Source organism: Ursus americanus, chromosome 16 (genome assembly GCF_024610735.1).
Source record: "Ursus americanus isolate L20-20 chromosome 16, mUrsAme1.1.p, whole genome shotgun sequence".
In the NCBI taxonomy this organism is placed as follows: domain Eukaryota; kingdom Metazoa; phylum Chordata; class Mammalia; order Carnivora; family Ursidae; genus Ursus; species Ursus americanus.
In genome coordinates, this window is record NC_142142.1 from 19621569 (window position 1) to 19649421 (window position 27853).

Consider the following 27853-nt stretch of genomic DNA (forward strand, 5'->3'; position numbering starts at 1 on the left):
TAACATACAGTTATTTTCTTCAAAGGTCTCATTGTCCTGTTCTATCCTATTCCATCTGCTATAGAATGAAATACCACTATGGTAACGGAGCTAGAATCACCAACTTGGTAGTTCCAGATTAACTACTTTGATATAACTGATCAATTACAGACTAGTCATCTTCCAAAATTATCCTAGCAAGACGTCTCTACTGGTGATGGGTAGAGGTTAGAGAAAGGGAAAACAAACACTCTTTGAGAGTTACCTCTGTGCAAGTAAGATAATGCCTATATGAGAATGCCAGAAAATTATTTTTTTAAAGCAGGGTTTTATTTAGCTTTTTATTATTTTTATTATGATTATGATTATTATTATGATTTCTGACAAAAGATAAATTCTTTTTATTATTTTTATTATGATTTCTGGCAAAAGATAAATTCTTCAATAAGATGTTCTGAACAGTTTAAACATCTTGAAAGTAAAATATTTTTGTCTAAACCAATTAAATCCTTCAAGTATTTTATTTGCCAGAATGAATGAACTATGCTTTTCCAAACACCATTTAGCTACCTGTTAAAATCCTTTGTATACATCAATACAGAAAAAAAAAATCACTTAGAGCAAAAGTTCTCAAAATAGGACATCTGTTGGATTCTGAACTGAAGGTTATAGATTACTTTCTTTTCATTAGAAAATATAAATATTAATATAAAATTCCTATAAAATATGTATTAGATTAATTATCCTTAAAAGACCATTATTGACATTCATTTGCATTCCAGTATGTGCTTTCTCAAGGTAGGGGAGAATCAAAATAATAGCAAATGTCTTCAGGACACAAACTAGAAGTCAGATACTGTTCTAAGCAATTTTACAACAACCCAGTGAGGTAAGTACTATTGCAAACTCCTTTTACAAAGGAGGAAACCACGGGATGCCAAGATTAAGCACCTGTACCAAGAGGTTATAGCTGAAATCAGGGTTCAAACTCAGGACATAAGCACCCAAGTTTTTTTTTGTTTTTTTTTTTTTTTAAAGATTTTATTTATTTATTCGACAGGATAGAGACAGCCAGCGAGAGAGGGAACACAAGCAGGGGGAGTGGGAGAGGAAGAAGCAGGCTCATAGCAGAGGAGCCTGATGTGGGGCTCGATCCCACAACGCCGGGATCACGCCCTGAGCCGAAGGCAGACGCTCAACCGCTGTGCCACCCAGGCGCCCCAGCACCCAAGTTTTTAATACCCCACTGCAGAATTAAAAACACACTAGGGAACATACATGTTTTCTGGGTATCTTGGGGAGAAAATGTGGAGAGGTTATCAGTGGATGGCTAATAAGAACAATTTCTGTAGATTGATACAGATATGTTATTATGAATCATCTTAAAGTTCATCATTCTAATGAGCTCACTAAAAAATTAAAATGCTGGCTTAGACTAACGTTTTAAAATATTCTGTGCTTCCTTGTAGGAAAAAAATCTCTTTTGAGGAAAATTTTCTAATTAAATTATATTCACCATTATTATATTAGACTGAGTAATGAAAAAAAAAGTAGGAAGAACAATTTAAGTAAAGTAGTACAATACTTTCCTAGAAATGCAGAAAATTATTTTTTAAACAGATTTATAAAATTATCCTATAACCTACATTCATGGTTTTCGTAATCAATGATAATACAAAACACTATGAACTACGACACTAGCTGCAAGTCTCACCAGAGGTAAAAGACTTGCACTCACACTGAATATTCTCAACCACATAACAGGATATATATGCTAAAATACATCACTAATGCCAAACATAAAAATCTCTGCCACCATTACGTGCCACCTACTTGATTTTATAGAGAAATAATAATTTACAAATAGATGACCTTTCAATAATCAATACTGAATTAAATATACAGGATATATCTTATTCAATATCACATCATATTCATACCACAACAAAGAATTCAATACAGCATATAGATATGACTGAATATATGCTTCATTATATTTAAGATGTTTCTTTCATTTGGATAATGCCTTATTTCTTTAAAATCTACACTTAACAAAAAAAGCAAGTTAAGAGACACAGTCAGCTTAAGATAGTTTACCTCTGCAACTTTGAGAAACTCTGAGATTCTTGTCATCCTAGTCAGGAACTTCTTATAGATGTCGAGACCTTCTTTGCACTGGTTCTTTTTCATATCAAAATATTTTTCTGCCAAAAGTAAATGTAAAAATGCTTTTATTCACATCAAAACAGAACACTGAAAAAGGAAAAGGATTAAGTAATAGCTCCAAAGAGATCATATAGGTGTCTCAGAGAACATACTCAGCCTATAGGAAAAATATCAGTGTTAAATTAGCTTAGACATTTAAAGCAAATTAAACAAGAGATGCTATTTTATTAAAACAGAAAAATCATTTGACTTCTCCCATATTACTAGTTTGTTCTATAGTATTTCTTCCCTCACAATTACCTGAAAATAATCTGCATTTTTTGTTACCATATGTTATACTTTTCTCCATTTAAAACAGCACTAACTTCTACTCCCAAATATTCTTACTAATAACATATTAACAAAGATGGCAACTTTACCATGTCCAATGTCACTTGGAAAGCTCATTTAAACTTATAATATGAACACCAATAAAGAGCTTCATTTATGCCAATCATAGGGTGTTTAGACTGACTCCCAAAACTATGCAGAAAACCTTCTATCTTTTACTTGTGAAGAAATAAGCCCAATTTTCCATATCTCCATAAATTAAAGCATTCCTAAATAAGTTTGCGAATAAGCCTATAAAAAGCAAACTTAAATAAATGTTTTAAATGGGGAGGGGAGAACAAGTACAATGGAGTGAATGCATTTGATATCTGACACTTGATACTTAGGTACTCTCTGCAGACTGTTAACTTGTCTACTCCATCCAAGTCCCACAGAAAAAAATGATCATTTCCAGGCAAAAGTAACTGCATTCTATATACACTGAATACACACATTCTTAAAATGCCTCAAAAATAAACGCATTCTAAAAAATGTTTAATGCATTTAAAATAATTATCACTTTTAAAATTAGGCTTAGAATATCTATTTTATAATTAAAATTCTTTATGGAGTAAATTGTGAGGCAGAATGATTCTTCTGGGAGAGAAAAAACTCCCAACTTAATTATAAGGGGATTTTTGTATTTCTAAAAATAATAAAACTGACAGGAAAAAACCACAGATATATCTAAAAAACAAAGTTCATCTAGGGGTACCTGGGTGGTTCAGTCAGTTGAGCAGCTGGCTCTTGGTTTTGGCCTAGGTCATGATCTCAGGGTCCTGGGATGGATCCACCATAGGGCTCCCTACTCAGTGGGAAGTCTGCTTGGGGATTGTTTGTCTCTCTCCCTCTTCCTCTGCCCACCCCCTCCCCATCGTTTGCATGTGCATGTGTGTGGGTGTGTGCATGCACGGACTCTAGCTCTCTCTCTAAAATAAGTAAATCTTAAAAAAAAAAAAAAAAGATCAAAAAAACAAAATTCATCCAGCCGAACATTCTAGTTGTAAAAATAAGTACTTAATCACTTAACATACATAATCAGGCATAAAAATCTTTTCTCCAAATAAATTGTTATCATCAATGAATATCCCAATGAGTGGTTAGGCTGCTCTAAATAACAACTCAGACAATATTTATCAATTGGACACAAGATAAAAAAATAAAATGTTATTAACGACAGCGTGGTTCAGTCGGTTAAGCATCTGCCTTCAGCTCAGGTTACGATCCCAGGGTCCTGGGATTGAGCCCTGCACTGGGCTCCCCTTTTTAGCGGGGAGTCTGCTTCTCCCTCTCCCTCTGTTCCTACCCCTGGCTATGCTTTCTCTCTCTCTCTCTCTCTCAAATACATAAGATCTTAAAAAATAACAACAACAAACTATAGCAATATTTACCCAACAGGTTAATAATTCCTTCATTGTATGCTGCAAACAGTCTAATGGCATCTTTGAAGAGGAGCATGAAGGCAGCATTTATTACCCCATTTGTAAGTTCATTACTATTAACCTGGGGAAAAATCAGAAAATAAGATGAGCTAATCTTACATATTAAATGACAAAAACTTCCTTCAAATTAAAACACAGTAAATTCAAATATTTAGATGTATTAGAGAAAAAGACATTTATTTCTTGCAATCAGAGTTACATCCAAATAGTGCAAAAATCTGTCAAAGAGTTCAGATACATGCACAAGCAAACAAAAATTCTGTAACTTTCAATTTAATTCAGAAATAAGTCACAAAGAATAAAAAAACCCTTTAACTTCTGAAATTTTTAGCAATCACCAAGGCACAAAGCTAAGCTAGGTAGAAGAAACATTTTTTTTTAAATACACCTTTTTCCAGTAATACAAACAAACTTACCTTCAAAATGGCTATGATAATATTTCTATTTCATATGATTACTGGGAAAATTAAATGATATACTGATTGTAAACAGCACAGTACCTCACAAAGAATATTATTATTACTGAAATTATGATGCAACAAAACAACCAGCACCTATTTGTCTACCAAGAGTACTAGAAATACCTTTAGTTTTATCTCAAGAAATGAATCAAAAGGATGAACCAATTAACTTGTTTTTAGATATAGAAAAACATAAGCACAAAGCTGAACAGTAAACAACAAACTGGTAAATACTTGCAAAATATCTAACAAGGTTTCCATCCAGAGAATCCTAATAATAAAGCAAATGAGAGACGATTCACATAACATGTTGAAAAGACCAACCTTGGGAGGTAAATTAAAATAATCAAATTAGACTAGAACTATCCTTTCTTCAGCACCAGACTAGGAAGTACCAAAATAATCAAAACCAAGCTATTACTCAGTGCAAAAAGAATGAAGAAAGGCAGCTGTTGAAAAATGACTGGGCTTAATCCTTTTGTAAGTTAGCAATATTTATTAAAAATTTAAATGTTTATGTCCTTTGATCCACCAAATTCTTTTTCTAGGCATTAACCTTATAGAAAGAGCTTTATAAATGTGTAGATAACACACACTAACACACAAATAATATTTAGTATGTCCCCCTCTGTTTTTTTCCCATTTTCTGAATTAAAAAAAACAAACAAACAGAAAAACGCTAAATTTCTGCCAACAGGAAGATCAGGTAAATTGTTACATGCAATGAAGGACAATACAGACACTGAAAAGAACACACAGTGTTATAAAAATATTCATAATACAGGTGAAAAAAGTCTCGTGGTTGAACCCTCTCTCTAACGAAAACCAAAATAAAGCTCCGTAGTTAACCAATCCCCTATGTCTTCCACACTAGAGATCAGAAAACGTTTTTTGTAAAGGACCTGAATGTGAGTATTTTAGATTTTGAAAGCCATATGGTCTCTGTCACAACACTCAACTCTGTTATGACATCAAAAAAGCATCCATAGACAATATGCAAACCAATGAGCCTGGTTGTATTATAAAACTACTACTACAGAAACCGAATCGAAATTTCATATAATTTTCACCTGTCAAAAATATTCCTTCTTTTAAAATTATTTTCAACCATTTAAAAATATAAAAATCATTCTTAGCTCACAAGCCATATAAAAACAGGCAGTAAGCCATAGTTCAATAACCTCTTCTAGTCTATGAAGCATCTATAGAATTCATTCATTGAATGTTTACTGAACATGCACTCTATGTGCCACACACTCCTGACAATGGAGATACAGCAGAGAAAAAGCGGACTTGCTCCCTGCCCTCAAGAAGTTTAATAGCACAAGTTAAAGGAAAAATCTATTTGAGTATGAATTTTCAGTTTCATTCACTAACTTGCACTTATAAGCTCTAAAATAAAATGTCTAAAGATAGATGCCCTCCAAAAAAACAGACTTGAAAATGCTAACACCTAACATATTACGAACAAATGACAAAGCTGGCAACTTGGTTTAAATAATGGTCACTGAAACAAAACTTTCAGGGAACACAAGCTCTTCAGCAAAAGCTATATATATAACTAACTGTTACAAGTATACTTGAACTTCCCTGTATTTGTTAATAATTGACATGCTTTCAGTCCTACAATGCACACAAAAGTAAAATATTAAATTGGCTATTCAGAAAGAAAATCTTTATATATTTTTAAAATCTAAAAACCATTATCAAAAGTAAGTAGATTTTCGGATCAATCCCTTCACCTCTCCAACATTTTCTTTAGCTAGTACACCCTATAATTCTAGAGCTAGAGAGACACCACTGAAGAAATCAGAGCAAAGCTAAAAAAAAATCATAAAAATACAAAGTAATCTGACTTGGGACAACATTTATAGAAAATTGTTAGCCATACAGGATACTGTGAAAAAATTGGGAGTATGAAAACTTGAGAATAAAGACTCTGACCAATAATATATATATTTTAAATCTTAAATTTTTATAAAAGCATTTGTGCAATCAACTTACATTAAAATCAAGAAGGGCATCCATTTGATTTTGAATAATTGGTACAGTTTTTAGGAGTTTTTCTGTGTTCATTGTTCGCATAACACCATCAGCCCTGTTTAAAAAAAAAAAGAATTGTTGTTAAATCTACATTTTAAGCTCTCATCTCGTTCTCTATTTAAAGAGAGAACAAGTTGCTATGAAACATCACATATTTTTAAATCATTATTGAAGCTGACACTTCAAGCAAAAGTCATACAGAAAACGCTCTATGTCCAACATCAAAGAGCTAAAAAAAAAAAAGCGTAAAAACATGAGACATAAAAATAAAAGCTTACATTATACAGCCAGACTTACAGCCTATTTTTCACATGAGGAAATCAACTGATCCTCATACATTCATATGTGTAAAGGGCAGTTCTACAGATTTTTTTTTTTAATTAAAAAAAAAAAAAAAAAAGAAATCATTGGCCTCAAATCACTAACCAGTTAGGACATGATGGAGCCAGGAGTTGAACTCAAGTCATAAGTACTGCTTTATTTAAGGTATTTTATTTATGACTCAAACAATAATGAACTGTAAGCCATTAAAATATGTGATACCTAAGAGGAATGTTTTTTTAATATTGTTAAAATTTCCAAAAAGATTTAAATATTGCTTTAGATATTTCTAAAGCTACAAGAAATATTAGCAGTAACAGAAAACACTAGAATTTTACAAAAGTGGTACCAAAAACACTAGATAAGAGGTACCCGGAGCTAAGGTACACAATGAACATCAGACTCCATTTTAAGGCTTTGGTGCATGTTTTTCAAATCCTCACAAAAATCCTATACATATTTTCCCATTTTGTTGATGATGAAGTTCTAGGTTCATTGAGAGTATATGACTGTCTAAGGTCAGAGAACTAATAGGTGGTAAGGTCATTATGGAAACCCAGGTGTATTAGACTTGAAAACAGTGCTGTTTATAACCTTTTGTCAGAAAAACCATCACTTCCAGAAAGTGTGCAGACTTCTAATTTACAAATGACCCAAACTTACTTATAAATAGCCACTCCACCCTGGGCTACCCCTTCAATCACAACCCCAGGTGCCAGTAAAACAATTAAGCTATGTAAATCAACAACAGTACTTTGCAAGACAAAATGAGTTTAAAGAACACCCACTGAATAGTAGGCAACTATTACCAGCCTTAGTCCAACAACTCCTTCTAGTAAAAAGTATTAATCCACGGATGACTGTTTCCCGTCAAGTACTATATTCCATTAGTTGCTACTAGCTGCTGCAGCTTTGCATGAAGACACCACTTCCTCTTTACAACCATTTTTTTATTCTCATATACCTCACTCTCATTTTATCAGTCATCATTAGTATCCTTTTAGTTCGCCCTCCTCTCCTTGCTAAAGTCATTTCTGACCTGGTTATTTCTTCTTTATCACGGAAGACCTGAATCCTGGCTCAATTTTTCTTGGTTAATTTCAACATCTACATGGACAACCAATACAACATCTTGATCTCAAAGTCCCTTGACCAGCATCCCTATTCCTATGGTCAGATCATGAGACCTTACTGCCCACAGAAACCACATTATTCCTACTCCCGGCCCCAACCACCAGTATGAAAAATAGATAAAATTTAGACACCTTATCCTATGACAATAACCCTTTAACCTCCCAGCTGCTTTGGTCAAGTACCTCCATGGCAAAAACTATTTGACTTCATCATAAACTTCAATGTATCAACTCCCGCCACTACCCTTTTCATTTTAACTTCCTCTGTCTAGCTTAGAATTTCACAGATCATTATCGTAATCACTACCTTGCAAATACTCTCAACTCTCTAACAATAACGTGGCAAATTCACAATACTGGCTAAGCAGCTGAGTGCTGGTAAAGAAAACCATGTAACAGAGCAAACTAGTAAAACTCTAAATTTCATTATCATCAACCTCAAAACTCGTCGTTGCCAGCCATCTTCTTAGCTTTCTCTGGTGAATTCCTATAAGTACTTTCACCCGTCTCTCACCCATCCTTCCCTGCCTCCCTATGCTCGACACACAAACTCAGCTCATACTCCTAAATATTTCACTCAGAAATAGAAAATGACAAAAAGACATTGTCCAGTCATCTCAATAACAAAACTACTTCTATCTGGTCTGGTCCTACTCAATGGAGGAAATCTCTTTCTATGAAATACAAATATCATTCAAAAGGTCCTCTGACTCCCACTCTGTCACAATCCTTTGGTTGTCCTCTTTTTCTCTAATACACAACTGTCTAACAGAACTATCTGCAATGGTGGAAATGTTCAGTATCTGCATCATTCAAGATGGTAGGCACTAGTCACATGGGGCTACTGAATATCCAAAATATGGCTCATGCAACTGAAAAAATGTATTTTGTATTTCACTTTAATTCATATGTGGCAAATAGCTACCATACTGGACAGTGCAGCTCATTAATCTCTTCTTTTATACTACACCATTCCCATGAACATGCTGGCAAAGTCTCTAAGATCACCATTCTTTAAACACACACACTCCACAAAAATCATATTCCCATTCAGCTACCATTTGTCTCGCAAAGCCAAGCATACTTCTCAAAAAGAGTTCTACACTCACTTTTCATTCATTATTCAATTCATTCCAATATAGGCCTCTCCTTTCAACTCCAGTTAAATTGCTCTAGTTTAGGTCATACAGTAGAAATTCCATGTTGCTTTTCCAATGGGTACTTGTCTTAAGGTTATCTGACTAGACTTCTCACAGTGTTTTCACTATCACTTTTTCAGTCTTTTGTGGCTCCTCATCCTTTACACATCCTCTAAAATACATGTTTTGTATCTTAAGGTGTTCCTGGGCCCTATGATCTCATTCTATACTTAAACCCCCAGGTGATCTGTCACTCCAAAGACAGAAATCACCAAGATGCCAATGATATACTTCTACTCCTAGGCTAAAACTCTCAAGTTCCAAGTTAGTATATCCAATTGTCTACGTGATATCTCACCTTGTACAAATCACAGGCTGTCAAAAATAGTATTTCCAAAACTAAATCCTTAATTTTCAACCACTATGCCCAACCCTAATCCACTCCAAAATCTTCCCAGTAAAGGGTGCCTATCTCCCCAGTGACTTACACCAGAAACCATGGGGACAATTTTGATTCCCCCCTCTCACTAGACCCCACATCTTTTCTTTCCAAAGAACTTTAAATTTCTTAATTAAGAAAAATCTTAACAGTTACCAAATGCTTATATTAGAGTTTAAAAGACTCAAATAATTCACAAACACAAGTGCTTGAATATGATTCAGGCCAAATACATAACAATTCATATTCCACGCAGAACACCACGTTTTATGACTTTAAAGTACTTTTTGATTATTTTGTTCAATTAGCCAGCACATAGTACATCATTAGTTTTTGATGTAGTGTTCAGCGACTCAGTTATATGTAACACCCAGTGCTCATCACCACACATGCCCTCCTTAATACCCATCACCCAATTACCACCCCATCCCCCTGCCCCTCCCTTCTGGAACCCTCAGTTTGCTTCCCAGAGTCCAGAGTCTCTCATGGGGTGTCTTCCCATTCAGTTTTCCCTCCCTTCCCCTGTGGTCCTTTGCACTATTCCTTATGTTCCACATATGAGTGAAACCATATGGTAATTGTCTTTCTCCGCTTATTTCACTTAGCATAATACCCTCCAATTCCATGTCGATGCAAATAGTAGGTATTCATCTTTTCTGATGGCTGAGTAATATTCCACCGTATATATAAACCACATCATCTTTATCCATTCATCTGTTGAAGGGCATCTTGGCTCCTTCCAAAGTTTGGCTATTGTGGACACTGCTGCTATGAACATTGGAGTGTATGTGCCCCTTCTTTTCACTACGTCTCTAACTTTGGGGTAAATACCGAGTAGTCCAATTGCTGGGTCATAGGGTAGCTATTTTAACATCTTGAGGGACCTCCACACTGTTTTCCAAAGAGGCTGTACCAACTTGCATTCCCACCAACAGTGTAAGAGGGTTCCCCGTTCTCCACATCCTCACCTTGTTGTTTCCTGTCTTGTTAATTTTTGCCATTCTAACTGGTGTTAGGTGGGGTCTCATTGTGTTTTTGATTTGTATTTCCCTGACGGCTAGTGATGTTGAACATTTTTTCATGTGTCTGTTAGCCAACTTCTTAAATACATCATAATTAAATTCAGATACTTGTTTCTCAAATAAAAAAACAATGGATTAAAGGCTGGTCATCCATGTCCTTATTTACAGAAAATACCTAGATTATTCTGTCTTTTGCTTATTATGTAATAGTATGTCTTGATACTTTGAATCAAACCAATTTAGAATTCAAGATAATTCAACATTAAGTTATATCAAAAAGTGGAATGTTAAAAAGAAAACATAAGGACTGATGTTTAATAACCAACTGAAAAGATAAATCTACTGGCAATTTATTGGATTCACTTTCCATAGAACCATTTAATATAATATTTACAAACTGACCTAGTCATCTTTTCAAAAACTGCTAAACACCGCAGTAAGTCCTGAAGATATAAATATGACTAAGGTTATATTGCCCTCATGCAGGTGACATGTTACATAAAATCTAACAATAGAAACAAGATTTCCTCAAAGAAATGATGTTTGAGTGAATTCTTGAAGAATGCCTAAGTATTTACCAAAATAACAAAAAAGAAGCTTTATTTAAAAGAAGGCAGTACTCTTTTTTTTTTTTTTTAAGATTTTGTTTATTCGACAGAGATAGAGACAGCCAGCGAGAGAGGGAACACAAGCAGGGGGAGTGGGAGAGGAAGAAGCAGGCTCATAGCGGAGGAGCCTGATGTGGGGCTCGATCCCATAACACCAGGATCACGCCCTGAGCCGAAGGCAGACGCTTAACCGCTGTGCCACCCAGGAGCCCCAAGAAGGCAGTACTCTTAAGCAAAAAGCCATTAACCGTTATTGGGCAATAGTTCATCTTAATTTTTTAATATCCTATATTTCTATTAAAAATTATAGTTGATCTCCACCTCACTTTTTTTATACCAAGATATATTCGAAATGAATCAAAGACTTAAACATAAAATACTGAATCCCTAAATATATACAATGAAAACATGAATAGGTATTTTGGGGGTAGAAAAGCTCATTCTGAGTGCCCATAAAAAGAGAAAAGCCAGAAAAATAGACTACAATTTTGATCACATAAGATTTTAAAACTTTTAATAACATTTAAAAAAGAGAAAAATATTTGTAATTCATGACAATTTATTTTCCCAATATACAAAAAGCTTATTTGTTGGAGTGTCTGCCATGTGCTAAGCATTACATACAATATTTAATTCTCACTACGAGCCTAAAAGACAAGTGCTAATAACATCAATGTTTTACATTTTACAGATGAAATAATTCAAAGCTTAAATCAAGGCTTCCCCATTGTACCAGAAAACAATACAAATGGGTTATATATGCACCAAGACATTAATCCTTAACCCTTCAGCCTCAAGAAGTGTTCTTAATTTAACCCACTGTCCTGTACAAATGGTATCAGTTTATGCTCCATGATGTGGAAAAAACTAGCAAGGTGATGGATATGCAATAAAAAGATCCTGTTCTTAGAAATATGCACTGAAGTATTATAGGATATAAAACTATAAAAAGGCATGAGGTATGTAAACCGCTCTCAAATGGTTCAGGGAAAGAAAAAAAAGTACATATACACACAGAGAATAATTAAGTAAATGTGAGAAAATATTAAAATCTGATGAATCTGAGTGAAGTGTGTAAGAGTTACCTATATTATTCTTGCAGCATTTCTGGAAGTGAAATTATTTCAAAATAAAGTTATTTTTAAAAAGTCAGCAAGCTGGCTGTAGTATGTTACTAAAATTCCTCGTCTAACTGGAGTGAAGCTAGAACTCAAATCTAGATTAATCTGACTAAACAGCTTGTTGAGGGACGCCTGGGTGGCTCAGTTGGTTAAGCGTCTGCCTTCGGCACAGGTCATGATCCCAGGATCCTGGGACTGAGTCCCGCATCAGGCTCCTTGCTCAGCAGGGTAACCTGCTTCTCCCTCTGTCCTGCCACTACCCCTCCTTGTGCATACATGCTCTCTCTCTGACAAATGAATAAATAAATCTTTAAAAAAATAAACAGCCTGTGAACTCTTAACATTAAACATAATAGGAAAGAATAAAATACCCAATAGGGTAGGGGGCAAGAGATATTAAAAGGCAATGAACAAAGCAAGAATAGCATTTTAAGAGAGAAAGAGGCTCAGTATCACCATTTATTGAATTGTTCAATCACTCAATGTAAAATGAACACCTAATGCAATACCTTTTCAAGAGGATGGAAGAATACAGTGAAAGAGGTATCTATAACTGTACTTAAGTCAGTAATTCAGTACAACTTTTATAAAGGGCAATTTGGTGTTTTCTATTAAAATGTTCAATGTATATATATCCTTTAACCTATTGGTTCTAAGAATTTATTCTACAGGAAACTTCACTTAAGAATATAACAACTTCTGGGGGGGATGGGGTGGCTGGATGATGGACACTGGGGAGGATATGTGTTGTGGTGAATGCTGTGTATTATGTAATACTGATGAATCACAGACCTGTACCCCTGAAACAGATAATACATTATATGTTAATAATAATAATAAAAAGAATATAACAACATGCAAAAGGATGGTCATGCATTGCTTTTATAAGACAAAAAAAGAGAGTAAATCAAATGTTCATCTAGAACATCATCCTATAGCCATTCAGAAGAACGAAACAGATCTAGAAGTACTGACTGAAAATATTTAAAATACACAGAAGGAAAGTGGTCTTCAAATAACATAATCCAATTTGTTACATGATTTTATGTGTGCCTTCACACACATATATATTTCTATTTATAGGTTACATATACCAAACATGCAAAATTACCCTAATAAATAAAACTTTACTATTTACCCCACAAATCCTCTCCAAAACTAAAACAGTTCACTGACGCTTAGTCATGATATAATAAATTTTAAGTGCTGTCACATTCTCAACTTACACCCTAATGTCCTATATTTTTTCTTTCTTATTTATACAATCTGATACATATATATGTGATATATATATGTATTTATATATGTGTGTGTATGTATCCGTGTGTGCTTGTCAATTTTATGCTTCTTGGTTCACTCAATTATGGCTCCTCGATTCACTTTCCTTTCCCTTTAAGGGTAGTTTCCTTTAAGTCAATACTGAATATATTGTGCATAATCAAGGGCTGTTCTCAGCCAAATAATGAAAGTTTGCTCTATTAAATACAGAGTACAGAAACTCTCCTCAATCTCAAAACTAGCCCTTCAGATTAGAAAAAAAGTTACTATTTTAAAAATCTATGAATCTGAAATCTACAAATATCTTGAAGATTAGTTTTACTGAACACACTTTACAGTGAAATATTACTAGAAGTCCAAATGGAAAATGGTTCATGGGACAGAATACTGGAATTAAGACACAGATTTGTAAGATGAACTCCTCTACTATCATCTCACAGACAACAAAGTACTTAAATACAGGAAACAAAATTTGTGGAACTTAGTTTTGGTAAATTCCAAACTAATCACCTCCTGATTCATTTGGAATAATGATACAGAACATTTAGGCTGTTTCAAAAATGCTTAGAGATGCCCGAGTGGCCCAGTTGTTAAGTGTCTGACTCTTGGTTTCAGCTCAGGTCATGATCTCTGGCTCGTGGGATCAGGCTCTGAGTCAGGCTCCATGCTCAACCCAAAGTCTGCTTGGTATTCTTTCCCTCTGTTTCTCCCCCAATACCTGCCCACCTGCCCTCCCCCACCCCACTACGTGTGCGGGCACTCTCTCTTTAATAAAATATCTAAATAAGATCTTAGAAAAATAAAAGTTTAAAAAATAAAAATGCTAGGGCGCCTGGGTGGCTCAGTCGGTTGGCATCTGACCCTTGGTCTGGGCTCAGGTCATGGTCTCATGGTTGTGGGATCAAGCCCCACTTCAGGATCTGCATTCAGTGAAGTCTGCTGGAGATTATCTCCCTCTCCCTCTGCCCCCCTCCCCGTTCCTGCACTCACGAGCACACGCGCTCTCTCCCTCAAATAAATAAATAAAATCTTCAAAAAAATAATGCTTAAATAACTAAGGGGTTATTTCTACATTTGTATTAAATTTTCCATTGCAGTTTAGTAACATTTCAAGAGAACAGTTTAAAGAAAACATTAATTGCTTAGATATTTGAGCAGCAAGGAAATTCAGAAAGGCATTCACCAAAATATTTCTGCAGAAGCCAGATTCCCCTTAGGGCAGTCCTTTAGAGCTACTAGGGTCACCAATGCCCCCTTAAGCATGTCTTTCATGGCTTTTTCCTGAGATATTCTCATATATCCTAAGAAAAATCTGTATACTAGGCTGTATCAGGTAGCAATCCACACTACAACAAGGATGCTACAACTTGAATACATTTTGCTAGGTGAGAAAAGCCAGACTCAAAAGGCCACATAATGTATATTTCATTTACATAAAATATCCAGAATAGGCAAATAATCCATACAGACAGAAAGTAGATTTGTAGCTGCCAGGGTGTGGAGGAAGAAGGAAATGAGAAGTGATTGCTAACGGGTATGAGGTTTCTTACAGGAATGATGAACTGTTCTAGGATTAGACAGTGATTTGGCATAACTTCGTAAATACACTAAAACCCACTTAATTACATACTTTAAAAGAGTGAATTTTAGGTTGTGTGAATTGTATCTCAATAAAGCTGTTATAAAATTAAAAAGAACTTTACGAAATCCTAGCACAAAAAGCATATGATGTACTTCAAAGAAAAATTAAATTCACCTTTTAAAACTGGACTGATATTTCACAATTCATAATCTAATAATTTCTATGGTTTACATTTTAAAATAGTCAAATTCATCAGATCTAAAAAAAAAAAAAAGGGAAAGCTGAACTCACCCTCTTTTCACTTTCGTGAAATCAAATGCAACTTGTCTGTATGAAACTGCTTTTTCATTAAGATATCTACTATACCGCCTAATAAATGTAGACATGTCATATCCTGTAAGAAAAGAAACAGAAAATGTTTTCACAAATTATTAAAATCCCAATTTGCTTAAAAAACCAACTCATTTCATCCAATGGCCATACTATCTTGATATTCCAACTCAATCTAATGATGTATATTAAGTGACTAATAATGAATAATATCACATTAAAATCTCTAAGACCTCACATGTTTTAAGTCAGGTAGGTCATATGTGGCTTTGAAAAACCTCCCAGGCCTTAGAATTTCACTAAAATAATATTTCTATTTTACTTCTAATCAACATTCTTACCACAACTGGAAAACCACGTTCTCTTAAACACTATTTAATAACCTCATAACTCAAATTTAACATCCTGTGGAACCATCAGCCCCTCTCCTCAAATCATCAAGCAATTTTATAATTTTCATACTTATGAAACCTTCAATTGTATATTATTTGTAGCAAACAAACTTACATGTGCCAACCTTATAAACAGTGCATAAAATTACTGCATAGTACAATGAAAGAAATGGCAACACATGAGTTTAAGGCATAACAAGAAACAACTATACAGGTATTTTCGATAAAACTTTCTCTAAGATTTTCTTATATCACAATCATGAGATTTGAAAACTTCAGCAACATAAGATCTATTCAATGTTATTTAAAAAGCAACTTATGTTTTAATTACTGCCTTGCTCAAGGAAGTCTATAAATTTTTGCTACTAATTAAAAAGCAGGTTCATCTTATTTTAGTTCATCTTCATCTAAAAAATTTCACTTTATTTGATGATCTCTGCAACTTTAGAAAACAATACCAAAACAATGACAAAAATGTAAAGTGACTGGATTTAACATCATCACCAATTCATTTATTCAGCAAACACTTCTTGAGTGCCCACTAAAATGCTGCTGGAGAAAAACCAATGAACAAAATTAAAAAAAAAAAAAATGACTGCCCTCATGTATTCTCATAACTACTACTGTATTTACAAGGTGTTACATACTCACATTCCCCAGCTCTTATAGTTTATATTGTTCCCTCTAACCAACTCTACTCCATCCTCCTGTGTTCCCACATTATTCTTATTCTATGTTCAGTTCCTAGCTATTTCATGTACATAGTGTCTAACTAGAGTCCTATTTATATTTATATACACCCATTATAACATCCAGTGTATATATAATATATATAAATAAATATAAATAAAATAAAATATACCAGACTCCACCCAACAAAATACATGTGCAATCAAAATTACTTGTCAAAACCACTGTATAACATGCTTTTAATTACTTTCTGAGTTTTCTCTACAGAATAGGAGCTTCAAATAAAAGGCTTAAAAATGTTCTCCACATAAAAGGAATAAAAGTCCTAAAACCTTATTACTAGAATTGCTTAATTTCCATCTTAAGAAAGTAGAAAATCCCCGTTGCTAATAATATTAGATACCAAAAAAACCCATCTGGACAAATGCATATACTCTGCTTTTGAGTAGTAGTTTGCAAATTGTTTTCCACAGACTCTTAACTTCAAATGAAGTGAATGAAGGGAAGCAGAAATAAAAATATGAGCAAGTAGAGTTTCTTCCACATCCCAGAAAACAGACCAGCTCCCGTTTTATCTGTTACATATTTCTGGTTTCTATTTAAGGTTTTATTTGAAAAAAGTATTCTACTGCTTAATTTATTTTTAACTACTTAGACTACTATTCCTCTTATTAAAGTAAAATCACTCTTGTAACAGCCCTATGGATAGATTACCAGCCTTCCAAAATCTCTGGAAGATAGGGTATTTGATTCATTCTAATTAATACTTCCATCTGCCAAAAGTGAACAAGTACTGAACCGGGCAGCCCCTGACCCAAACACTGCTAGTCACTAAATTCCATTGATGTTACCTCCACAAGAGACGTAATTCAGGTCCTCATTACCTTTCTACCAGATGACCAGAACAATGACCAGAACAGTCTCAGTGTCTTTAAGACTTTATCACTCTAATCCAACCTGTACTGAGCTATGGCACTTTCTTTGTAACACACACTCTCTCTCCCTTTCTTCCTCAAATCAAAAAACACTGATGGTTTCTCACTGCATTATAAAATCACAACTCTATAAAAATCTTTCATGTCTGATTCTGGCCGCAAACAGCTTCTTGAAGGCTATCTGCCACTGCATGTTCTGCAATACATCACCTGCAAATTCTGTTCATACTCATTCATACTCATTTGCTCTATAAATCTTAAATATTCCATACTCTTTCACATCTGTGTACATCTACGTACCTTTGTTTAAGCCAACCCATGTCCTCGTCCATCTTTCAAAGCCCAGCACAAAATCTCCCCTTCTCCAAAGACATTTCCCAGACTGAGCCCTACTGTTGAATATTCCCAAGTCATTTGGTATGTCCCTTATGATGTTACTCCTAGAGCTAGCCCTGTACAATGTTAACTGCCTAGTTCTGGAACTAAGTACAACAGATCCCAGTAAGACAGAATGTGCATGGAGCACTACAACACCAGAGTATAGCAATCTCAAGTTACTGAATTAAAAGTAAATGAAATAACAGGTGGGAGCATCAGTGAGCAATTCATCTGAATAACACACCATACTTACCTTTGCTACTAAAATGTATGATATTCCCAGCTACATTTCTTAGAATAAAGCATAAAATAATAATAACAGTAACAACGAAAGCTCTTATTTACATAGTGTTTCCTGTGTGCCAGGCACTGTTGTAAGCACTTCACATTTATTAACTAGGTTAAGCCTCGTAACAACCCTACAGGGTAGGTGCTATCATTATTCCTGACTTTATAGACGCAGAGAGGTGAAGTAACTTGCTCAAGTTCATGCAGCTGGTAAGTGGGAGAGATGGGACTAAAACCCAGGCAGTTCAATTCCAGAATCAATGCTTTGAAACCACTATCCTATTCTATTTCTCAGAGTTCTAGGTGCAAAGTACAGAAGTCAATCGTAATCTGCACATTAAAAGACAGTTTTTTCTTCCCTACACCTTTCACTAAAATATGAGATTCCTCCACAGCTAGAAGACAGAGTTCAACTCTGCAGTAATCATCATACAGGGTTGATTTTCCATAATGAATAAGTTGTCTTTACCTTGCAATCCACTTTTATCCAAAAAATTGCTTAAGTTAAACAACGTGTTTCTTGAAGCCAAATACTGAATAAAACGCTGGAAAACAAACAAAAAATTATGTCAAATTAAGGTAATGCCATCTAACAAACTCTAATTTGAGAATGGGGGGTGTGTGTTTTAACACATTCCATTAAGCTTATCTAGCTTAAATTTCTCATCCTCGGTCCTACTAACTACTTACCAAACCTAAAAACATAATCCATATATTTCATTAGTACAAACGAATTTATTAAAGCCTAATGCCCATAGCTTTGGTATAAGCATCAAAATAAAAGGAAACAGGCACTGTCACCCTGGAACTAGCAATTTTGGCTTTATAAAAGTGTATCAGGACTACACCTAATCACACTAAAGTAGCATCTTTCCTTTAAACAGCTACCTGGTGACCCAAATTTTTATGACATTTTAAAAAATGAAATACTTGTAATCATAAAAAAGAATAATATTATAGACATCCCCTTACCCACTGTCCAGATTAAACACACTGCCATACTTACTTCAGATCTTACAGAAACAAAAAATTAGAGTCTACAGAAATACCCCTTCCATCTCATTTCTTCCCTCTTCAAAGTCAATCACTTTTCTGAAGTAGGTATCTATCATTCCCACACATATTTTTACAATTTTTCTATATATTTAACCTATAAACTGTACACATTTTGTTTTCTATTTTAAATTTACAGAAAAATCATACTGTACTTATTCTTTTCCAATGTGCTTTTTAACAACTTCTCAAGAATTATCCATTTAATATATGTAGATCTAATTCATTCATTTAAAATGATACTCTAGTATTTCAATGACATACTATATCATTATGTATCAATTTCTCCATAGATGTTTAAGTTCTTTCCAATTAACTATTATTAACAATGTTTCATAGGCACCTTGGTACTTGGTCTCCCTGTGTAAACATACAGGAGTCTATCATGATAGAAACTTAGGGTAGAATTGTTGGATCAGCACATATGTAAAGGTCATCTCAAAATACTGTCAAAATTCTCTCCAAATTGCTTACCACAGAACACTACCTTAACTTCCCTTTACATACACCCTCCAAAATAGAGAGTTAATTCCTTTCAATTTCACTTCTCCTTAGGAGTTCCTTTTTTTTTTTTTTTTTAAGATTTTATTTATTTGACAGAGAGAGACAGAGCAAGAGAGGGAACACAAGCAGGGGGAGTGGGAGAGGGAGAAGCAGGCTTCCCACTGAGCAGGGAGCCCGATGCGGGGCTTGATCCCAGGACCCTGGGACCATGACCTGAGCCGAAGGCAGATGCTTAATGACTGAGCCACCCAGGCGCCCCTCCTTTTTTTTTTTTCCTTAATGTGTGCAGAGGGTTACTCTCAATTAGGATGTACACCATCACTCCCCTAACTCAATCTTGTTCATCTGCATTCACCCCAAAATAACAAGCCAGGATTTTGAAAAACAATTTGTAAACTGAAGACTCACATTTCATCACTTATCCTAAAGTGACTGGTTTCAAAAAGGTGTTAAAATATCCTAAGCGAAGAGGAGTCTGGGTGGCTCGGTTAAGCGTCTGCCTTTGGCTCAGGTCAGGATCCCAGGAGCCTGGGATGGAGTCCTGCATCAGGCTCCCTGCTCAGCAGGGAGTCTGCTTCTCCCTCTGCCCCTCCCCCTATCTGTGCTCCCTCTCCCTCTCAAGTAAATAAAACCTTAAAAAAAAAATATCCTAAAACAATATTAGACTCCATGATTTTCATATGCTCTGGTAATTCTTTATTGTGGGAAGCCTGTCCTGTGCATTATTATAGGTTTAGAAGCATCCCTGGCCTCTACCTAAGGGTGCCAAGAGCATCCATCATTTTCAACAAATGTCCCCTGGCAGGGGCAGGACAAGGGATCACTTTCCTCCCTGCCCTATGATATTCTCATCACAGCACAGTAAAATCGTATACATACTCTCTCACAGACTAATAAACCTGCCAATGAGAAGAACATCACCATTTGTCTTAGCTTCTTAAAGGAAATTAAACATGGGTTTATCTAAAAACCACACAGAAATACTATCATCTTTCTCCTCCTGTCAGTCAAATGTAAAGAATGACAGTCAACTTTGTTTCTTTGCCTTTGTCAAGGTTTTGCTTCTAGTATTATCACCTTATTCATAGTCTCTAAAAACCACCACTGATAGTTTTCCTCTTTATCTGGCATTCTAATTGGTTATATTTGTGGCTTTTTCTTTTTAAAGATTAAACTATATATATATTTTTTAAAAAGGTGAAAAATACCATAAGCCTGAAATTCTTTAGATGATCATTATCTTAAATAAACACAGTCCCGATAAAAGCAGAAACTATTACCATAGTTAAGATCAAAATGCTTCAAGTTATATTAAAGCTAGTATATCCAAGTATTCCTATTGACTCTGCACAATGGTTGTAACAAATTAGAAAGCAACCGAGTAACATACATCCTAAAAATGATCAAGTCTGTTGACTAAGCAATCACAATTCAGGTAACACTTCTGGAAATAACTTTTAAAATTTAAATACTACCAGTAAAATCCAATGTGGTGCTGCTGAAACAATGAATAATCAGAAAGCTAAATTTCTAGGAAAAGGAAAGTTAAGAAAATTATGGAATATATGACCCATTAGGTTGTCATTAAAAATGATAAATATAAAAAACTTAGAAAATAAAAAAGCTAAATATAATATTTTATCTAACTTATGATTGTAGCTATAAAAAAAAAAAAATCACTCCTGGACAAGGACCAGAAGGGAATACCAAAATGTACATAAAGTCTACAATGAAAGTGTTCTAGGTAAATTCTTGCTTTAATTCTGAACTTCAGTGATGCTCTATTGGTATCTGCCAAAGATGACAGCAGAGCTTTATCACTGAAAAGCCCAAAATGAGTCAAGTGATGGATATCAGAAAGTCATTATGCTCAGAAGTCTAATACCAATAACTAAGTCCCTCCCCATTTCTCCAGAAGCCATCTCTCAGCAACCAGTGGGCTGCATTTTTCTAAGGCGCATACTAAATGTAGATTTATCTAGTTGCATTCAAATATTTTTTTAACACAATTTTAAATGTTCCTTTTAACTCAACTTTGCAAGTATAGTGGGCTGAGAAAACCATTTAAGGTAAGAACTAAAAATCAGCTGCTAAGCTGTCCTGGAAAACAAGACGATTCTCTCCAAACATTAAAACGCAAAAGCTTATGCATCTTTTCGTTAACCTTTTGGGCCATGAAGACTTCAAAGAAGACTTCAGACACACCTCTGCTTAAGAAGGCACAATCAGTCCCTCTCAGCAAATGCCATCTTAGTCCTCAATATAACAGCTTTCAACTAGGCAAAGTGGTTCCAGAGACAACCAGACAGAAATCTGAACCATAATAAAGCAAAAGACAAACACACGGTCTATACACAAGGCCTAACCAGACCAGTGCTGCTTACAAAACCTACCTCTAGGCATTAATCCCTGCTTCTTGATCCCAAAATTGTAAGTCCTCTGTGCTTTGACCCATTTTCTGCTTCCCGACTTACAGACCATCTCCTTGAATTGTAGAATCTACAATTTTATTTCTGCCTAGTCACCTTGCCCTTTTAACCTGTATTATTTGGATGCTGAAGACATTCCTGAAATCTCGGTGGGAGAGTCAAGCTGAATCACCAACCATTACAGCGGTATACCTGTTAATTAAAAATTTGGCTTACCTCATTTCCATACACCATCAAATGATGAGTTGTAATGAGAGATTTGAAGACCACCACCCAACTACTGTTAGTAGTTCTTTCAAATAAACTGTCTGCCAACTGTGGGATGTTCACATTCATCTCATTTGTGCACTGAATTAGGTCTGCAATTAGAAGAAAAAAATATTTACTCTCTGGCTTTAATTTATTATTAATTTCAGATGTGCATACTGACAAGTGAAAAATCTAACAGTGGAGCAATAATAGTTTGAAGAAGTTATTAAAAATCTCTTAGGAGAACAACTGAGACCACTATAATCCACCTGAGAAGTTAATAGGATATTGATTAGGATCACATAAATGATCAATAACAGAAAGTAAATCAAACTTGCTACAAGAGTTATTCATCCTAAAGTATTTTATTTATCTCAAAAGGAACTATTTCAAAGCCCTGAAGAACCTTCAATTCTCTTATTACTCATAAACCTTCAGGAACTACGATGGTAGGATTATTCATCCCTACCATTCAAAAAAAAAAAAAACTTAAAAAAAATCATACCTATGGAAGCATGAACAAGCTGAAGATCAAACTACCTTTATTAAATTCTCCCTAGAATGCTGTATTTGCACGATTAAGAAGACAGAGCAGATATGTGGTCTGAGAGTGGGTAGGATCTCAGTTTGTCTATATAAAAATTTCATTCTTCTCTCTCTTCAGTTTTACTGAGTTAGTTATCAGCTGGTATTAACTAGCTAACACTAACAAAACTGGAAACAAACTGAAGTTTCTTGTTGCATAAATTTCCAAGTAAGAAATGAACCAGGAATTCCATTTGCTATTACTCTGAAAACAGTTAAAACAAGTTAAGTTCCAAATTTATATTTTAAGTGGGAATTCATTCCTATAAAATGGTCTAATATACAATTGTTTCAGCACCAGAAATGGGGGTGGGGGGAGAAGGCAGCTCTTAATAGACCTCAGAGTTTTACCTCCAATCTACTTGAGACATTACTGTCAAATTCAATGACGAAAATACAAAATACAATCCAATTTAGAGAACAGAGAGGAAGACCAAGAAATGAGTTGTTTTACTTTTAAAGTATGTATAAAAAAATGCATAAATATCTCAGCTATATAACTACCATAAAGGGAAAGAAATTAAAGTTATTCATGACTCATAAGCAGTTTGTCTACTTTTAATCTTCAATGCATAATGATTAAATAAAAATTCAAGTGACCTAACTTGGCCTTGATCGCAAGAAACACAGAACTATGACCATTTATCTGCTTACAATCTTTCAAAAACGTTTGTTCTAAAAGGCCCAATTATTATACAAAGTAACATTTGATAAGCAAATGAATTTTAGATAAGCAGTTACCCTAGCCAACAATGCTTAAAGAACAAAGCACAAAACAGTCAAACATAGTACCCATGGAACAGAAGACTGATACAGAGCTTTCACAATTCATACTCGTAACAAAAATTAAATAGTACTTTCAAATTGGTGTGTATGGTTCAGTATCTGATAACAAAAAACAGAACTTTATCTCTGCCTTCTCTGATTCTTCTTAAATAGTACTTCATAGCTATCCTACAGCACTAAATGTATTATATACACCTTATTCCCAAAGCTAAGCTTTCTTTTTGCCTCTCAAAAAGCAATCTGAGGGCAAGGCATATTTGTCTTGCTCCTTTTGAATCCTTTAAAACTTCAAACACACTAGTCAAGTTCTGAACTCAATTATGAGAAGTTATATTCTTAGTTTATTTTTTCTCTATTTATCTTGATATATGTACATTTTCTATATCCTTCCAGAAAGTGTCTTGATAAGCTATTAAATTCTTAGTTACTTCCCCTTGATGGCATCAAGTCATTTTATACTCCTCAGAATCTTTTTTTTTTTTTAGTTTTCAAACTGAACCTGTCATAAAATTTCTTGTTACAGTATTACCCCAAAGATGCTCCTACCTCTCTGTATTCATTATACTCCCCGAAGCCCACTGGCAACCAAGTCTCCTAAATCTCTAGCAATTCTACCTGTCCCTCTCCATCCCACTATCATTGCCAAGCCAGACTTTAAATTCTATTTCTTTTAAAATTCTTTTAAAAGATTTGAGAGAGAGAGAGAGAGAGAGAGCACAAGCAGGTAGAGCAGCAGGCAGAGAAAGAGTGGGAGAAGCAGGCTCCCCGCTGAGCAGAGAGCAGGACATGGGGCTCAATCCCAAGACCCTAAGATCATGACCTGAGCTCAACGAAGCCACTTAACCAACTGAGCCACCCAGGTGCCCCCAAATACTATTTATTTCCTAACTAGGGGGTGCCACCTCTCCTGGAAGTATTCAGATATTGCGGAGGGAGATTAACACACAGAGCTTTTACTGGCATTTAATACCAAGGATGAGGAAGATTAATTGTCCTGCAATGCACAATCAGCACTTCACAATTTAAAACTGTTCCAAGGGTCGTTGAGTTTAAGCCTCAAGTTGAGGGGAGAGCCTACTTTAAATAAATAAATGAATTAAAAAAAAAAAAAACCTGCTCCACCCAAAATTGTCCCCACTAAGAAATGCTGGGACTGACTGCTTCCTATCTGATGATAACTGATTTGGGGTCTCACCCACCTCACACCCTTAAACATTCTCTAAACTGACCACAGAATGATCTACAACACAACACTTTCACTGCTTAACCTCAATGATGTCCCTACTACTTACAGGATGGCATACATTTCATCCTTGTCAATATTCTCCCTTCATCAATCTTAGCTTCCAATACAAAACCACTTTCCAGTTTTCTGTGATGTCCCTTCTGTTTCACACCTTCACCTTCACATTTTTGCTCACTCTTCAAAATGAATCAAGTCTTCCCTTCACATACTAAAGTACCTTCCAGTCACTAAAGCTCGCACATAATTCTACATAATAGAATTCTTCTACACTGTAATTATTTACTTCCAAATCATTACCTTCTAACTAGTTTGAGGGACCATCAAAAAGGAGACTTCAGACATTTTTGTTAGCAATTTCCATCCTCTTCATCACAGAAGTAATCAACTGCTAGATTAGTCAGAAAGAGCCTGATCTTAAATGAAGCAAAAGGTATAGATAGTAGTTTCAACAACTATACGATTTTATATATAATATTAGAACATATATTTTTCTACCAATGCTATATAAATCCTTTGTGGTCAGCTCTCCTCTGCATCACTTTGCTTAAGCTGATGTCTCCTTTGCAATGCCTCCCACAGGCCAAGAACTCTTACCTCAGGCACTCAGCACTTGCTGTTCCTTCTGCCTAGAATGCTCCTCTCCCAGATATCTACACTTTGCTCCCACACTTTATTCTTATAGATCTTTGCTCAAATGTCACCTTATTAGATGAACTCTTCTGAATAATTATACAACGTAACAAACCCTCAGAGCACTTCTCTACCTCCAAACCCTCACTATCCATCCTTTTTTGTCTACAGAGCATTTACCACCTAACTCATCTTAATCTGTGGAATGTTTTTCTCTCTCAATTAAAATATAAGTTCCATGTGCACAAGGCTCTGTTTTGTTCTCTAGCCCAGAACAGTAAGCCTTGTCTACAGTGGTCACTCATACTTTTTGAATACATTCATTTAAATAAGCATATGGACAGTCCTAGCATGACTTTTTAAATAAGCATCCAAAATGGTATTTTTTACATTGACTAAAAACCAACAGCCTCTACTTGCACAATGTTATTGCTGAAAGAATAAAAAACAAACCTGAGCCCAATACATGTGAAAATTTTCAAATTTCAGGTTGGAGAGAATCAAAATAAAGGTTTTTATTACAATGCTTATGAAAACTATAGTATACTTTAGAAATGACTACATAAAAACTGAAGGTAACTCCGAAAACTAAATTACAACACTTTACATTAAACAGGAAGAAGAAATAAAAATTCATGCTGAGATTACGAAGCCACACTAGACCAAATACAAAACCAAAATTACACAAATATTCCTGGGAGAAGAAACAATGAATCATTAAACCAACTCTGCAGAATATACTTCCCCTAAATTATTTTAACTCAAGCAGTTCTCTAGGCAGTAATTTCTCCTCTGCACAATGTCTCTACTACAATAATAGTTTGAAAATGCTTCCAAGTCTGAGCTCCAACAACTGAGGAAGGAAAAGTGTTATCCCACCTCTGACTAACCAAAAACAAATCATTCCAAACAAGAATCACACATATCACGGGAATCTTGATAGCTACTGCTTTTCCCATTCTTGATTCAGAAAACTTCAGTTCTTAAAAACCACAAACTAGATATTAAATTTCCCTTACCAATCAAAAGTGTTCTAAATAGAAACACATCTTATATTTTCTTTAAGTTATTTACCTTAAGAATATAAAAACTTAAATACCTTCTTGATATTACATTATTAGCAATTCCTAAACACCACACTAAAAAAAAATTACTACAGGGATATAGGTTCTTTGCTTTAGGTGTAGATGAGAATTTATGAGGATTCTAGTACTTAAAGGCAGGAAGAAAATATGCCTACCACAGAAACGTTAAGAGCATTTTTCCAGAGACAGTGGAAGGAACCAATCTCTACTACACAAACAAAATACTCTCACTTATATTATCTAATACGCCCCTCCAACAATAACAATGTCTGAGGTAGAAAAAGTAGACATTACCTGTATTAACACAAATAAGACTTTCCGAAAGGTCAGGTCACAGAAACTCACTACTAGAGTAGTGACAGATTTATGAATAGAATTAAATTTTTGTAAAAGATAAGGGTGCTTGGAAACATATATACCAGGTGAATACCCAATTAGCCAATTTAGAACAAGTCCTAAATCTCTCATCAATTTAAAACAAAAATGCAAAATGGAATTTTTTCGGGGGAAAATGTCCAGCAAAGTATCAAAAATTTAGGAGTAACCAATTACCAGATGGCTTTATTAATCTTACAGCGATATTCTTAGTGCAGGCCACAAGCCTATATACATCTCCCAAGGCAGAGTTCACCAAGTTTAGAAACTTAAGCCACTTAGAGTTCACTTCCACAGCAAGTCAGGCATGCACCATTAGCAGAATGTTGAGGGTGTCAAGTTCACAGGCATACAGTGTGCTATATATACCAAAACTATGCTGATACCCAAGTAGATTTTCTAATAAATAAACTTAGCTAAAAACAGTATTAGTAAAAAACAAAACCCCCACAATGTATCATAATCATTTAGCCAAATGCTATACTATCTCCTTCAAAAGGATCACTCTGAAACATACTTTTTTTGGTGTGTATGTGTGTCTACATCATAAGACTGAGGAACAGCTAATGCTGTTAGAACCATGTATTAAGAAATACTATTAAGTACTATTCTTTCCTCAGTATTCTTATATATATTACATATACCTATGTCACATATATTAATATATAAACATATTTTAAATGATTCCAAATCTGTTTTATATCAATTTCATGTGTGTTTTTTTTTTTTACCAATAACCCCCTTCACCCAATTCTCCCACCCTCATTTCCCACCTCTTGCAACCACCAATCTATC

General features: G+C 34.8%; 1 protein-coding gene across 17 annotated transcripts in view; it reads right to left on the reverse strand.

Annotated features, from left to right (window-relative positions):
* Positions 1–27853, reverse strand: part of PICALM (phosphatidylinositol binding clathrin assembly protein) — a 98376-nt gene that overhangs the window by 45515 nt on the left and 25008 nt on the right. For 16 of the 17 annotated variants that reach the window (XM_045815538.2, XM_087868206.1, XM_045815539.2 and 13 more), the window contains exons 2-7: positions 22319–22461; positions 18586–18661; positions 15395–15497; positions 6422–6515; positions 3906–4017; positions 2077–2183 (exon numbers count right to left, since the gene is read on the reverse strand). In XM_045815538.2, the coding sequence (XP_045671494.1) occupies positions 2077–2183; positions 3906–4017; positions 6422–6515; positions 15395–15497; positions 18586–18661; positions 22319–22461 (635 nt within the window). Of the gene's footprint in view, positions 1–2076; positions 2184–3905; positions 4018–6421; positions 6516–15394; positions 15498–18585; positions 18662–22318; positions 22462–25265; positions 25423–27853 lie in introns of those variants that run through there. The other variant, XM_045815546.2, reaches the window with a different exon arrangement.